Source organism: Tenrec ecaudatus, chromosome 11, assembly GCF_050624435.1.
Source record: "Tenrec ecaudatus isolate mTenEca1 chromosome 11, mTenEca1.hap1, whole genome shotgun sequence".
NCBI lineage: Eukaryota > Metazoa > Chordata > Mammalia > Afrosoricida > Tenrecidae > Tenrec > Tenrec ecaudatus.
Window position 1 is genome coordinate 104,210,490 of NC_134540.1, and position 14,087 is coordinate 104,224,576.

The following is a 14,087-nucleotide window of genomic DNA, read 5'->3' on the forward strand; positions in this document are numbered from 1 at the left end:
CATTGGCGTATCTGGATAAAAAATTAGCTCCTGATGGATGGTATTTGGAGCTTACCTGCTGCTAGTACATTACCAGAGAAACCCAGGTTTTGAAACCCACATGACATTAGAAACTGCAGACCATGAAATATGACACGTGCAGGAGCACAGAATGTTCGCCAGATTATACAAAATAATAAATAAGCTATTTAAACCCTCTGCCTAAAATTGGGCCCGCTGCAAGGAACCCTGGGTCACTTCTACGCAGGCCAATTAATGCACAGCATCTGCTGTATAGAAACAGGGCATGAAGCACTTCCGAATGATTTCAGCAATTAAAGGAAAACTGTTTCCTGCCTGTTCAGACAGCAACTGTTTCAATGCAACAGTGAGCACCAAACCACTGCGTGCAGCTGAAAAATTAACTCCCCTTTTTGGGGAAGCGGGGTGAGTGGGAGGGAGAAATTTTATGGAAAAGGGAGCTTCTTTTGTTGTCCTACATTCTGTGTTTTTCTGCCAAATTAGACAGACGGCTCGAAGGGCTTACCGGCCCGCTGCAATCTCCCCTTCTGCTGCACGGGGCCACCATGCTCCCCCCCCACAAAAAAAATCCAAGGATCAATATCAACCCTGCTGACTGCACCACAAAAGTGGAAAGCCTTCCATTCCATTTTCTACTTAGAATGCAGGTGTGTGAGTGTGCTGCATGTTAAGGCCCTCGGTCTGAAGAAAGGCTCCGGGAACAGCCACAAGGGAAAAGGCGCCTCCGATCTGGTTCAAAGGCACCGGGAGCATCTTCTGAGAACGACTTCCTCTCTCAGAGCCACAAAGCCAGGCTGGTAAATGTCCCCGATGTTCCCTGAAGAAGTGTGCGTTTACATCCCAACATCTTCACGTAGAGGAGGAGAAGAGGCCCCAGGAAGTTGGGCAGCACTTAAGCAATGATGGAACCACCCTCAAATCACCAAGAAAAAGGCAGACTATAGAAATAAATGATTTCATCTTCACTTTAAGGCAGTGGTTCTCAACCTGTGGGTCTCGACCCCTCTGGGCATCGAACGACCCTTTCACAGGGGTCGCCTAAGACCACCGGAAAGCACATATTTCCGATGGTTTTAGGAACCAAGACACTGCTCCTCTATCCGTCTCCAGGCGGGTCTGCCCACACGCAGATACGCCCACCTACAAGTACCCGGCGTGAAGACTGTTTGTTACCCATTCTACACCATGCTTCAAGACAAACTTTCATTTACTTGTAATTCGAAATAAATATTTCACAATAATTACATATTGTTTTGTGATTCATCACAAAGCTTTCATGATATTCAATTTGTAACAATGAAAATACATCCTGCCTATCAGATATTTACATTACGATTCATCACAGTAGCAAAATGACAGTGATGAAGTAGCAACAAAAATAATTTTATGGTTGGGGGTCACCACCACCTGAGGAAGGTGGAGGGCCACTGCTTTCAGGGGTCCTTCCATGGGCTTGGACGCACACTGGCTTACTCTGAAGGGCTATGGGAGGAGGGCTGCGTTTGTACCAAGAGGCTCCTGTTTGCCAGTGGGCTCGTTCTCGGGCTCACTGGGGCCATGTGGTGGCCACCAAGGCAGGGGGCCAAGATTCCTCAGACGGGAATCCAGAGACTAGTGGCCAGTTTAAAAGGAATCCATTGTTTTTCATGGAGTAAAAAACTGTACTCCCCTTGCTTTTCAAAGCAAAGCTCCAAACTGACACAACACCTACAGCTACCGCTAGAACTAGTCAGAGAGACTGGAGCACATCAGTCTGCACGCCGCTCCCCGGTGGAGGGTGGGACTGCACAGCGCTCAGGCAATGCTGAGAGGAGATTTCCAACCTAAGGTAGAGAATGCCATCTTCAGAAGCATCCAAATCCAGGCTGACGAATCACAGACCTGGTCATCTCAAGGAGAGCAGACCTTGAAATGTAAGCTGAATGTTAAACTTAGGAAAGTCTCTGCTATAGTTAATCTCCAAGTTCATAGACAAAGCTTGAGACATTGTCTCTTAGATTGATAATCACCATTGAGTAAGGTCACTGGGGAGAAGCCCTGGGGGTGTGGGGGTTACTAGCTGGGCTGCGATCTCAGGCTCGGCAGTTGGAAACCTCGAGCTGCTCTTCGTGGGGGAAGACATGGTTTTTTTCTCCTCCTGTAAAGAGTGACAGAGTCAGGAACCCACAGGAGCAGTGCTACCCTGTCCTCCAGGATCATCATGGGTCGGCATTGACTGAATGGTAAAAATTCCCAAAGCGCCGCCTTCACAAAAACTACAACAAAACCAAACCCTGAAAGTTGAGAAGAAATGCTCCCTCAGCACAGAGGGTCTTCAGGCCATTAACAAACACAGGAAGCAAGGTTTGCGACCAGGAGCCGTCAGAGATGGCAAAACTGCAGTGAGAGATCATGGCACACCTGCAAGAAGGGTGCTGGTGAGGAGAACATAAAAGGACAAGTGCGGGCATGGCTGTGGGAGGGCAGGCTTCTTTGGGCCCTGCTGATAGGAACGCAAAGGGGTACCAGCTCTGTGGAGAATGGAACGTGCTTCCGCCGAAGACTAGGGATAGGGATCCCATGTGATCCAGCAGAGGCACTCTTACAGCGATCAGAGCACCAACAAGAGTTGACAAATGCACCCCCAAGTTCATTGCCCATCGGCTCGAATGGCAAAGCGATGCAAACCACAAAGCGTCACCAGTGGAGTGATGACAAGTTGTGGTGCATGCACTGACAACCAGGAATGTTGACGCGTCCACGAAAGACAACGTGGGTGAATCCAGAGGACACTACACTGCGTGAGCAAGTCAACAACAAAAGGACATAATATCACACCACCTTTAGGCAAGTTAAGAATAGATTTATGCACAGAAAGCAAGGTTTGTTGATGGTGACCTGGGAAGGGAGCGGGAGGGAACAAGAGTCACTTACTAGATGGCAAGCGTGCGATTCTGACGAGAAGAAAGATGACTCAACCTAAGGCAAGTCGATACAATGTGACCGTGACCCATGAAGATGCGAGCGGTGCAAGAACAGAGGACGGCAGTAAATGCTGGCGTAACACATGCAATCTACGAGAACAGCAGCCGTACATTTGTACGTGGTTGCATAGGTAGTTGTGCATGCTATATGATGGGAGAGGGTCAATAAGGGGGTCTTTAAGTGCACCTATGGGTATAGTTGTGTATATTTGTGTATGTGGGTATATAAATATTACTTGTATGTGCTGCTTGTATATCCATAAGTATCACAGAACACACAAGAGGCATAGCTATGGAACCTTCTTAGATTTTTCCATACATCTTATGGGACTGAGTCACAGGGCTTGGCTCAGGGGACATCTTGATCAACTAGCATTAACACTGCATGGTGAGTAGCAATCTGGGGGTCTTACAAGCTGGTGACCAGTCATCCAAGATACAAGTTCCAGTCTCTCTCCATCCGAGAGGTAAGGGAACTAAGGCTCTGGGGAGAAATCCATCCGCACGACTAATGGGTCCCACGAATGGCAGTCTCTTCTACTCAGACAAGAACTAGACAGTAAGCCTACGTAGCTAGAAACAAGAACAAGGAGGTGGGCCCAATCCAGAGCCACGTGAGCTTAATTCAGCCAATGGGGTCAACCAGTACTGTTTAACCACGCCTCCCAGCTGAAGGCCCTAAAAGGCCGGGACCTGGAGACCACTGCCCCTTCCCCAAGCTGCTCCACTTTCTGCTCGGCTGTGCCACGGTCCCCCTCTCTGACCTCAGGCCGCCATGTGTAGATGTGCAGTCTGGCGAGGGTAACCAGTGTTCACGGATTGTAAAGCCTGAAACTTCTGTCTTTTATAAAAACCCACTTAGATCACAAAGCAGGCTTCAGCGTGAATTCTTTCTCGTGCGAAGCCAAGGACGGCGGTGTTTCCCACCAGGGGATTCGAATAGTACCTGGCTCCCACTACCAGCAGGGACATAACCAACTGTCCCAGTTGGGAGAAAAATGCAGAACAAAACTTTAATTCATTTTTAAAAAATGTTTTCAAAACATTTACTGGAATGATAGCGTCTGGAGGCACCTCTGAGACTATTTCCTGAAGACGCCCTTTAACCTGGAACGGAAATCATCCCTAGCGGTCACCTTTTAGTCAGAGAGAAGACTAGCTACCATATACAATAAACAAAGGAGCCCTGGTAGCTGCAAGTGGGGCTACTAACCTCAAGGTCAGCGGTTTGAAACCACCAGCCTGCTCTGCAGGAGCATGACTGGGCTTTCTGTTCCTGTGAAGCGGAATCACCGTCTCAGAGACTCACAGGAGAGTTCTACCCTCTGCAGGGGGTCCCTCTGAGGCAGACTGACTGGATGGCAGTGGATTCGAGTTGATAAAATAAACATTAACAGTTAGCAAGAATGTGCTCCCTAGGACAATCAACTAGACGAGGCCACACAGACAACATTTGCCCAGGAAGGCAAAGAGGGGATGGAAACAGGGAGGCCAGAGTGGAAATGGGGAGGGGTGGCTCCACGGGCGTGGGGGTGGGGTGCCAGGGGAACCATTTGTGTATCGTCTGTTGAATGAGAACCCAATTTGCTGTGTACACAATTAAAAGGTTTAAAACTGAAGAACAAAACAAATGCTCTCTAGGAAAGATTAAAAACGTGCGATTTGGATTCAGGGCAGTGGTCACCTCTGTAGAAGTCCAAACAGGAACTAGGTTGAGGAGAGGCATGCTAGGAGACGTTTGAGTAAGTGAAATGCAAAGCCAACAAGATAAAGCTGAACAGAGATCATAGGGGAGCTTGCCACATGATGCACCAACTTTCCATACATTCGTGGTGGTTCACAGTCCAAACGTGTGAACGTGGTAAACAAAGGCCTGGATCTAGCTGCACCCGCACTGCCATGCCATCTGAGGCCTGCGTGGGGAAACTGGCACTTTGTCAAAGGAACTGCTTGAATAACCACTGCTGTAAAGAGGTAAGTTTAATCGTTGCAATTATCTTAGGATGAGAAATCAAGGTATCCAGGAACGGGGAAGAGCTGTCAAACAGCCAGGCGAGTCCCTGCGCCAGGTGTGATGCGGCGCCTGACATGGTGAGGCCCGCGAGATGGCCAGGCAGGCAGGCATGCCCCTCGTCAGGCCAGGAGAACCCGCTCTCACTCACCTTTCCATCCAGAACACCCGAAAACCCAAGCCCAGGAGTCTGCAAATCGCATTTAACACTGCTTTGTCAAGACTTGACAAAAAAAAGGTCTCTTGCCAAGTTTCCCAGTGATTTCCTCAAGATTCGCTATAGGGCGAGGCTCTGTCGACAAAGGGGAGGTGTGACCGCCACACTGGCCGTGGCTATCTGCATCTGTGGCCTTCCATCTGTTTGGGAGCCCCGCCCCTCACGGAGCACCTGGGGTCCGGTCCGGGGGAAGGGGGTCCGGGTGAAATCTGATGACTTCTAATGCAACGTTTCCACGGCTATCCTTGTTTGTTTTCTCCCCATTCGAGGCTGTCGGCAAAAGCAGCAACCCCACACACCTAACCGTGCTTCCGCTAAAGTTCCATTCCTTTACAGAGCTTGGCCCCACAGAAATCACCCCAGCGTCTGCCTTGCAGGAATAGAACAGGCAAACGATAAGCAAGAGGTACCTGGTATCATAAACTAATGGTTAAGAAAGAAAGAAATGTTGGTGGGAAAGGCCACCTGGTGGTGGTGGTGGAGGGGGAGGGAGGGGGGGGTCTCATTTATTTTCGATGAACACTTTCCATGCAAATCTGAGATGACTGCAGACTAAACAGAGCTAAACGGAACTAGGGCCCAATCATAACTACATACAATACCCCCGCATCGGGGTTGATCTTTTTGTATTTCATTTGGTTTCTGATGTAAAAAGGTTAACAAAACAAATGTGCTCAAAATGACTGCATTTTTCACGTCAAGGTAACAATGAAAAGTGCGCAAATCCCTCTGAGAATCTAAATCAAACACTAACAGGTAGGAAAATCACATCCAGCCATTCTTTCTCTAAGAAAACATCGTTTTACTCAAGAACACTAATACAGACAGAGTATAAAAAATGAACACCAGTTACAAGAATGTGAACTTTGATTAGAGAATTGCCTTCAGTTTATGATAGGGCAAACACTGAAAAAGATCGGCCTTTTTCAAGCTGAGGCAGAAATCGATCGCTGGACACAATATTCTCAGACGACATCTCAGCTGCCAGGTCTCCAGAACTCTGCCGTTCTCTCCCTCCCTCCCCTCTCCTCTTCCTTTTCTTTCACGATCAAATTTGTGATTCTTGGCTTGCACAGCCCATTCCGGCTTTGTTCTGGTCAATATGTTTGCTCACAGTAATTTCACTGTACTTATTAACCAGCATCCTCTCCTTACACAGTAATACACATGCGCAAAGAGACTAGTATCTAAGACATTACTTTTCTGCCCCGTGTTATGTTAGATAGTGTGTGACAGACACTGAAAAAGCATGGGGGACTTTTGCTGCGTAAAGCCTAAGACCTGGAGTTACTGTAACACGTCTGTCCTGTGCTTGGGCAGGGCAAGTGAAAGCAGTCTGTTTTCAGACCCTGACAACATTTACCACCACTAAACAACTCCCCCAAATTGCTTTTTTCCTGAGTAGTTTTTTTTTTAAAACTCAGATTAAAAACCCTTTGCTTCACAAGAGAGCGTTGTCATGGACTGTTTCTGTGACACTTCTATCCCATGATTTATTGTATTAGCAAAGTGTAAGTTATAGATTACTGACATTTAAACTAGGTCAATGACAAATAATACTTGAGGCTCAGAGCTGTGTGTAGGTCATTGTTTGCCTTCAAAATACCCCGAGATGACTGGTTCCATTTCTCCTGAGAACAGCAGAACCGGGCTCCACTATTGTTATGAGGGAAGCAAACACATCGTGCCTGGCCGTGTTACACTACCTTAAAACCACAAATCGTCGATGCTAGAAGCAGCGTTTTCTTACACTGGTCACAAAATTACGTGTTGCAGCTTTGATCCGAGGAGAGTTCCTGGTGATTTCGTTACAGGGGCAGGGCTTAACTGCAGTTGTCAGAGCCAGTCACTAAAGCGTCTCACCCTGCATTTGGTCTAGCCCTCCCTCCGTGGTGTGGGATATCTCCTCACAAACGAGAGGCTCAAGAGAGAACGTGATTGTATTGAAACTCAATGCACAGAAGGACCCAGGGAAGCTGGAAGGAGCGCAGGAAAGCGTACGCCTTACCTGGGCAGCCTTGGAGATTAACTGGCACAAAGATCGCGTACCAATTCACGAGGTGCCCCCACCCTAACCCCGTAGGCATGCGTGTGTGCACACAAGTGACCTCTGGGGGTAGAGGTTAGATACGACGAGGTTGAGGAATAAATGAAACACCGGCCTCTTTTCCCACAGGAACATATTTAACAGTTCTCTAATTAAACTCTTCAGGAATGCCCACATTCACCTGTTGGTTGTTATTTTCAGTAGCTCAGTGATCCCAATGAAACAGGAATGAATGTTACATTGCTCCTTTTTCTCTAAATGTTATAAACTAGGAAGTCAAAAATCATGAAGGCTACATGATTGTGTTACGTGAGAAAATTAGGCTTGGGAAAAGCCGGGTTGAGAAGCCAGGAGCCCGCCCTCAGCAGGGGCGGGTTCGCTCTGCACTGAGGGAGCAGTGCCTGGACAGACAGACACTGCAGGGGACGCAGCAGGAGCAGGGCGCATCTGAAGCCTCCCATCTCCCAGCGACCGCTCCCCGCTTGCCTTGCCCCTGCTTTGACTCAGGTGTTGGAAAAGCAACAATTTAAGTTAAGCCCCGATTAAAAAAAAAAAAAAAGCACAAATGGTGCTTCTGTAATTAAGCCACACAATTAGGACTGCCAAGCTCAGGATGCAGTATACAGATTGCACGGCTGCTAAGAAAAAGCTTAAGAAGGAACATGAAAAACAAACCCTTCACAATGTTTACCAACCTGTACTTCGGTCACCAAGGTCCACTGACTTCTCTGATCGGGCAGTGCGGAGTGCAGGCGTTCTTCGTGGCCAGCCCAAGTGGCCACCCTGTGATGACCTTACTCTTTATGAGCGAGCGCAATGTGCATCATACACCCCTCACACACACCTGTCCACGCATGTAAGGAATTTTGCGCTTCACCTACCCTGCCTTTAAGATCATTCAAGTACGTGCTATATTCCTGAAATGGCAATGTTTTAAAGCTAAAAGTGCTCTTTCTGATATGACTGAACTGTAGAATTGTATATCCTATGTGAGCTAAATGACAATAAAACTATTTTTAAAAACCTCAGAGCTGCCTAGCCTCTTTTATGTTTTTCCAGAAAAGCCGATAGTTCTCATTCCAGGTAAAGCCACGTGGAAGCCATTTTCCAACTTCGAGTTAATCATTTAAAAACAAACAGGTACTTTCCTAATGATTCACTTTTGCAACCGGCACGGCAACGGCCGTGGAGGTTGCCCAGTGTGAAGATACACTATTTTATTTGTATTGATAAGTAAGGAGGGGGTTTTAATGTAATCTTCCCAGGGACAAATGTAAGCCCCGGCCACTTAGCTGCGATACAAATGGAATCACTACATCGGTCACGAAAGCTGAGCGGCTTGCTGGTGATCTTACACGTAGATGAAAACGCAAGCATTCTGCTGCTTCTCGAAGCCCTCGAGCTGCTTATTTTACTTCAGCCGCTCATGCCGAGGGGTCTGCCACCTGCCCACTTGTTCTGCTAGCTATCTGGAGACCAAGCGTGTGAGGGTTAGGGCTATTTCTGCTCCAAGTCACAAGGCCAACATGAACATTTTCAGTCGGCGAGGCTGCATTTCATTAAGTTATGCGCATGCTCGGGTACTCCATTCTCCTTCCCAATCATACATTTACTCCAGACAGCATGCAAAAAGTTCCTCCTTGTGTGGGGTTTGCGCTATTCCTCCACATGAGCTAAACCACACCGAGCTTGAGAAAAACCGACATGCTAAGTAAAATGCTTCCTAAGAGACTCGGACTTTATTTGTGTTTCACTCATGGGGGGTGGGGGTGTTGTTTTGTTGGGGGGGTGGGGAGTGCACTACAAATACTATTACTAGCCTAATTTATATGGGAAAAGACAAAGGACGCACAAAATCTGTAAATCTCCTTTGCTCTTTCCTAGCGGGTAGGAAGACTCAAGAAAGCACGAGGAAGAATGAGCTCAGACTTTCGGCCAAGGTTCCAGAAAGACTCTCGAGAGCTGCAGGCTCTGGCGGGCTCATCGTTCCTTACCGTGTCTCCTGGCTTGACGGAGACGGCCACCACCACGCCAGGCATCGGGGATCTCAGAACGCTGCTGGTGTCCTCAGTCACCTTTTCCAGCATAAATTTGCTCAGTTCTGCAGCGAGTTTGCTCAGGATATGCATTTTATACTGAAGGGGAGGGGGGAAAAAAAAAGAAAAATATGAGAATTCAAATAATGAACTTTTCCTTGAAAGGAAATTCAGATTCAGGCTTATTATTTCTTTTAAATTTAAATTATAATAACATCATCGTTGACACCAACAATGCCTTTTTCTTTTTTTAAATCTGCCCCCCTCCCCCCGCCCCCCCATTAAAGTGTTACACACCAAACAAAAGATAAGCATTTGCCTCTGGCATAGCTCATGAACCAGTCAATCTGGAAACCTCATGAAGTTAGCATTACTTCAGTAATTATATGGGGATGATTAGACAGCGTGCTGGACCGTCAGGAAAAGGCATCTTAAAACTAAAGAGGACATTTCCCTAGAATTCCCTTCACCTAGCCCAGCTCATGCAAATTCCTCGGGCTGGGTCAGTGGCGCCATCGTGGGGTGACACTGAGGGACATCCACCAGCAGATGGCAGCAGATTTCTGTCTCAAACGTTCTCCAGCCACCGAGAGGGGCTACACTATTATTTATCAATAACTTAGGACAAAGGGGTTTCAGTATTCATTTTGGGTCTCACCGCATTTAAATTTCAATTCCCACCCCCTCTCCATGTGAACTAGCATGTTATATCTATTTCTCTGGGGGGGGGCACGTCAGTCATTATACGGTCTTTCCCAGGGAACTCACAAGAACCTGGGAAGGTGGAGGAAAGAGATGACATGTAATTTGCATCAAGAGAGAACAAGGATCCGGGATTTTTAAAAGACCAAGTGAAAACAATAGTTTTCATGCTATCTTTTTGTCTGTGGTTCCAGTTTGGGTGAGATGGGGCATTTTTAAGAGAATTCTTGCGCACTCAGAAAAATCCTGAATCTGAATACGACCATATATGAAGCACAATTTCATGGATCCCAACAGAAACAAGATAAACTAGCTTGAGGAAGTCCCCCCCTGGAGCTAGCATTTTAGGGTTCCTGTCGGACCGCATTTATCTTGGCCAAGACAGACACAGGGAGAGAGCCCACCGGCTTCAGTTTGTTTTGTTTGAAGAAAAAAAACAAAACAACTCAAAGCCTCCTGTGGGCATCATGATGGCGGGGAGGCCAGCACTGAGCACACTCCATTCTTCTGCCTCCAGTACAAAGCCCAGGGAAATCTGAAGTGAGCGCGCTCAAAGGCAAAGGGGCAGGGCGGGACGAGCTTTGAGAGCCCAAGTTCCCAGCGCATTGGCGACTAGGTTGTGACAGGCTGAATAATCACATCTTTTGCGCGTGCCTTTACTCCCGAGTGTGTGTTTTGCAATCAAGGCGTACAAGTGTCTGCCAGCTTCTGAAGGAGATGATCCTGAAGTGAAATTACAGTGCAAAGAAAAAGCTTTTTGCTCCTATTAAAATTCATCTGAGTCATAAGCGGCGAGGGGAGAACGCGCGGAGAGTGCATTCTGCTGTCAGTCTAATAAACATTGCGGGCAGAGGGACTACTTATCAAAGGCGGATTATACCTCAAAGTCCTTCATTAAATCTGTGGGGGTAGGGGGAGTGCAGGGAGAGGGCCGTATATAATCACACCAAATTGCAGCTCTCCTCTCCTTGAGGAGAAAAAGAAACCCACAGGGTAAGCAGAGGCAGGGAAGTCAAGGAAGAGTCCCCCTCTGGCTGACTCCCCCTGGGACGCCCCCGCCCCCGGAATTGATTAGCAGAGGTGTTTGGTTTTCCATCAAGCAGTCAGGTCTGGTTTTTTTCTTGTTGGTTTATTTCTTTATTGATGCATTTCTTTTTGCCCCAAGTCAACCTCAAAAGCCTGCATTCAGGAGAAGCATCTGTACAGGGAGGGAAACAGTACATTTCCACCAGATGGACGTGCTTAGGGAACTAGTGTACTGCAGCCACACACAAGCACCAAGAGGACTTAGAGAGTGCTGAAGTTGCCCCTAGCTCAGTTTCTCCCCAGCAATGACAAGCGCCTGACTAAAATCCTATCCCTTTATTATTTTTTAAATTTTCATATCTTTGGATTCCTTTCTCTGCTGGATTCCTGCTTTGCTTGGAAGGAGATGTAAAAAGTCACACACACTAAAAAAAAATAAATAAAAAAGAGAACGAAAGAAAAAAACACACACCCGGCAATGTCTTTAGCTGCAGTCTTTGTTATTGATGAGATGTTCTTTTTCCTTTTGTATTTGTTTATTGTTCTTAAATATGTTTGGGGGATAAGCGACTTATTGTAGTCCACAGTAAAAATAACAACAACAGAGTAAACTCCTCAGGAAGGGCCCAGTGGAAATAGTTGGCTTAGAAATGACCTTTCTGAATAGAGAAAGAGGAGGCAGAGAGAGGTTCTTTTTAAGATTACCTTTGATGTTGTCCTGACCCATCAGAGTGTTCCCCCTGCCCCTCCACCACACACACACACACACACACACACACACACTATCTTGGGGTTGGGGTGGGGGGTGAGGTGGGGGTGCTGGCTAAGCCAGACTAAGCAGTGCTTCCGATGGTCCCACCAATGCACTGCCTGGTGAGAGCCGCCAAAGCTTGTTGATGCCCCAGAAAAGAAGTGAGTTAAGACTGTACACAAAGCTTTCTGTCCATACCTGCCCTGTACTGGTTCCACTGAATCCTTAGAGAGGGCAGACAGAGCAACCAGCGCTTTTAGGGAAGGGCTCCTACCATTTGGTTTTATGATGTACATTTCAATAGTCCTCATGGAATTTCAATTTCCCAAATGGGTTCTGAATATTTCCCCAAGAAGTGTTAGAAACCTGAGCTAGAAAGAGTGCAGTTTCAAAGTGGAGTGGCCACAAGCAAATAGAACAAGGTTGATGCCAATGGGAGGCACATGCAGAGGAGAAGCCTGGTGGCTCTCATCCCTCCCCCCCTCCCCCCCAGGTCTGTAGAAACAGCTGCTTGGCTAGGAGACACTTGCTGGTGGCACTGGGAGCCACAGAGTCAGAAGTTGATTAGCTCTGGTTTTATCCGTAGATATCATTTCGCTCTGCAGGCCAGTTCAGGGAGGTATTCCCCAAGCCAAAATCAAGTTAATAAGAAGCATCCCCTCCTGAACTAAGTTAGAAAACCATACAGGTGCGCAACTGGGCCTGGTCTAGCCGGGGCTCCTTACATGAGACATGACAATAACAGGAGGGAATGAGGCGATAGCTAGTGACCTAATGATGGTCAAATGACCCCAGCCCCGGGTCTGCTAGCAAATTAATTTTATGGTCCCTGCAATATTAAACCATGTCTAATACGAAAATCCCTCCTAAAAAAAAAGACACGGAATCCTATCAGACATGAAAGAGTAAGGAAGGAAACTACAATAGGGTCAACAAGATGGGACACAATAGAATTGTTTGTTTTGCTTTTAAACTAACACATACAGGTCTTCACAAGGAAACAGATAAAAGAGAAAAGATTGCAGATGCTGTTGGGTGGGGGGGGCATGGGGGAGGAGTTGGCCAGCCAGGGGCTGGGGAGGATCTAGGCCTCTTCACTGGGCTTAGTTAACACAAACACACCTGTCCGCAGGCAAGCCCACCTGGGTGCTCCCCCCAGGAATCTGTCACTCCAGGGACAGGAGTGGGCACTCGGGAGGAGGTCCGTCCACTCTGCACACGGAGAGCCAACCAGATGCCCTCTGCTTGTTCTTCTGTTAGTTGACTACAGGGATCTCTTCACGTGTCCTCTCTAAGGCCTCTGGGCCCCTTGGCCAGGACAAGCCCAAGTGCTAACGTGTGGGCAAGGGAGCCAGCCGTCTGTGCGCTGCTCACACTGAGGCGTTTGCAGTCGTGATGTCCGAGCCTCGTGCTTCATCTCTCCCATCCGGGGTTCTGGTGGCACTTCAGCCTCTTCCTTCCAACACCCAGGACTTGTGAGCGTCTCAGCTGCTAACAGTTGCCCAATGCCAACTGTTGCCTTTCTTAGTCCACGGCTGACCAGGTGTAGAGGGCGACCTTTGTCTGTACTTCACTGTAACCCCCAGGCACTTTACATCCACCCTCAGGGAGGAAGTCTTATCTTCCCAGATAAGGGTCTTTTCTTATTCAAAAGGGGACACCTTTGGGCCTCAGGGTCTCAAACGCTACATTTTGCATTTCCACTGGGTAGCAGTGAAAGTCAGCCCTCAGTTGGCCCAGAGGATGGAGAAAAGTCAAACGAGTCTTTCCCAGTGGCAAAAAGGGCAAGCCTCATAAAGGACACGTCTTGAAAACACAGAAAAACTTTCCTTGTTTGTCCCAAGAAGGGAGAGAAAGAAACGAAATAGAACCTGGACTGCTCAAGCAGCAGCAGCAGCAGCAGCGGCAGCGGCAGCACAGTAATTCGGTCTTTCCCTCTCCTATTGTCTTGGCGGGACACACAACTGCCCCTGCAGAAAACACGACTCAGAACGCTGGGCAAACCACACTGGACCCCGCTGCGGCGTCTTTCCCCAGTGGGGGAAGCAGCACCAACAAAAGCCACTTCCGGAAAGCACTGCTGGGAAACAGAGCGGGGAAGCCTGCGGAAGGCGGTCCTGGAGCAGGCGCGGAAGGTGCGCGAGCAGACCGCAGTGGCCCGGGCCGCGCTCGCTCGCTCGGAGCCCGGCTCCGCACAGCTGCAGCCACGCGAGCAGCCTGCGAGCACGATGCTGTGACAACTCCATCAGCGCAGTCTCAAGGTGGCTGTCAATCAGGATGCATCATTTAATCCAACAGCACTCGGAGGATTTT

The 14,087-nt window shown here is 48.0% G+C and overlaps 1 protein-coding gene across 1 annotated transcript in view; it reads right to left on the reverse strand.

The window, feature by feature from the left end:
- Window positions 1-14,087, reverse strand: part of PCCA (propionyl-CoA carboxylase subunit alpha) — a 436,534-nt gene that overhangs the window by 7,944 nt on the left and 414,503 nt on the right. Inside the window, exon 22 of the mRNA XM_075563454.1 lies at window positions 9,254-9,394. Coding sequence (XP_075419569.1) covers window positions 9,254-9,394 — 141 coding nt within the window. The remainder of the gene's footprint in view (window positions 1-9,253; window positions 9,395-14,087) is intronic.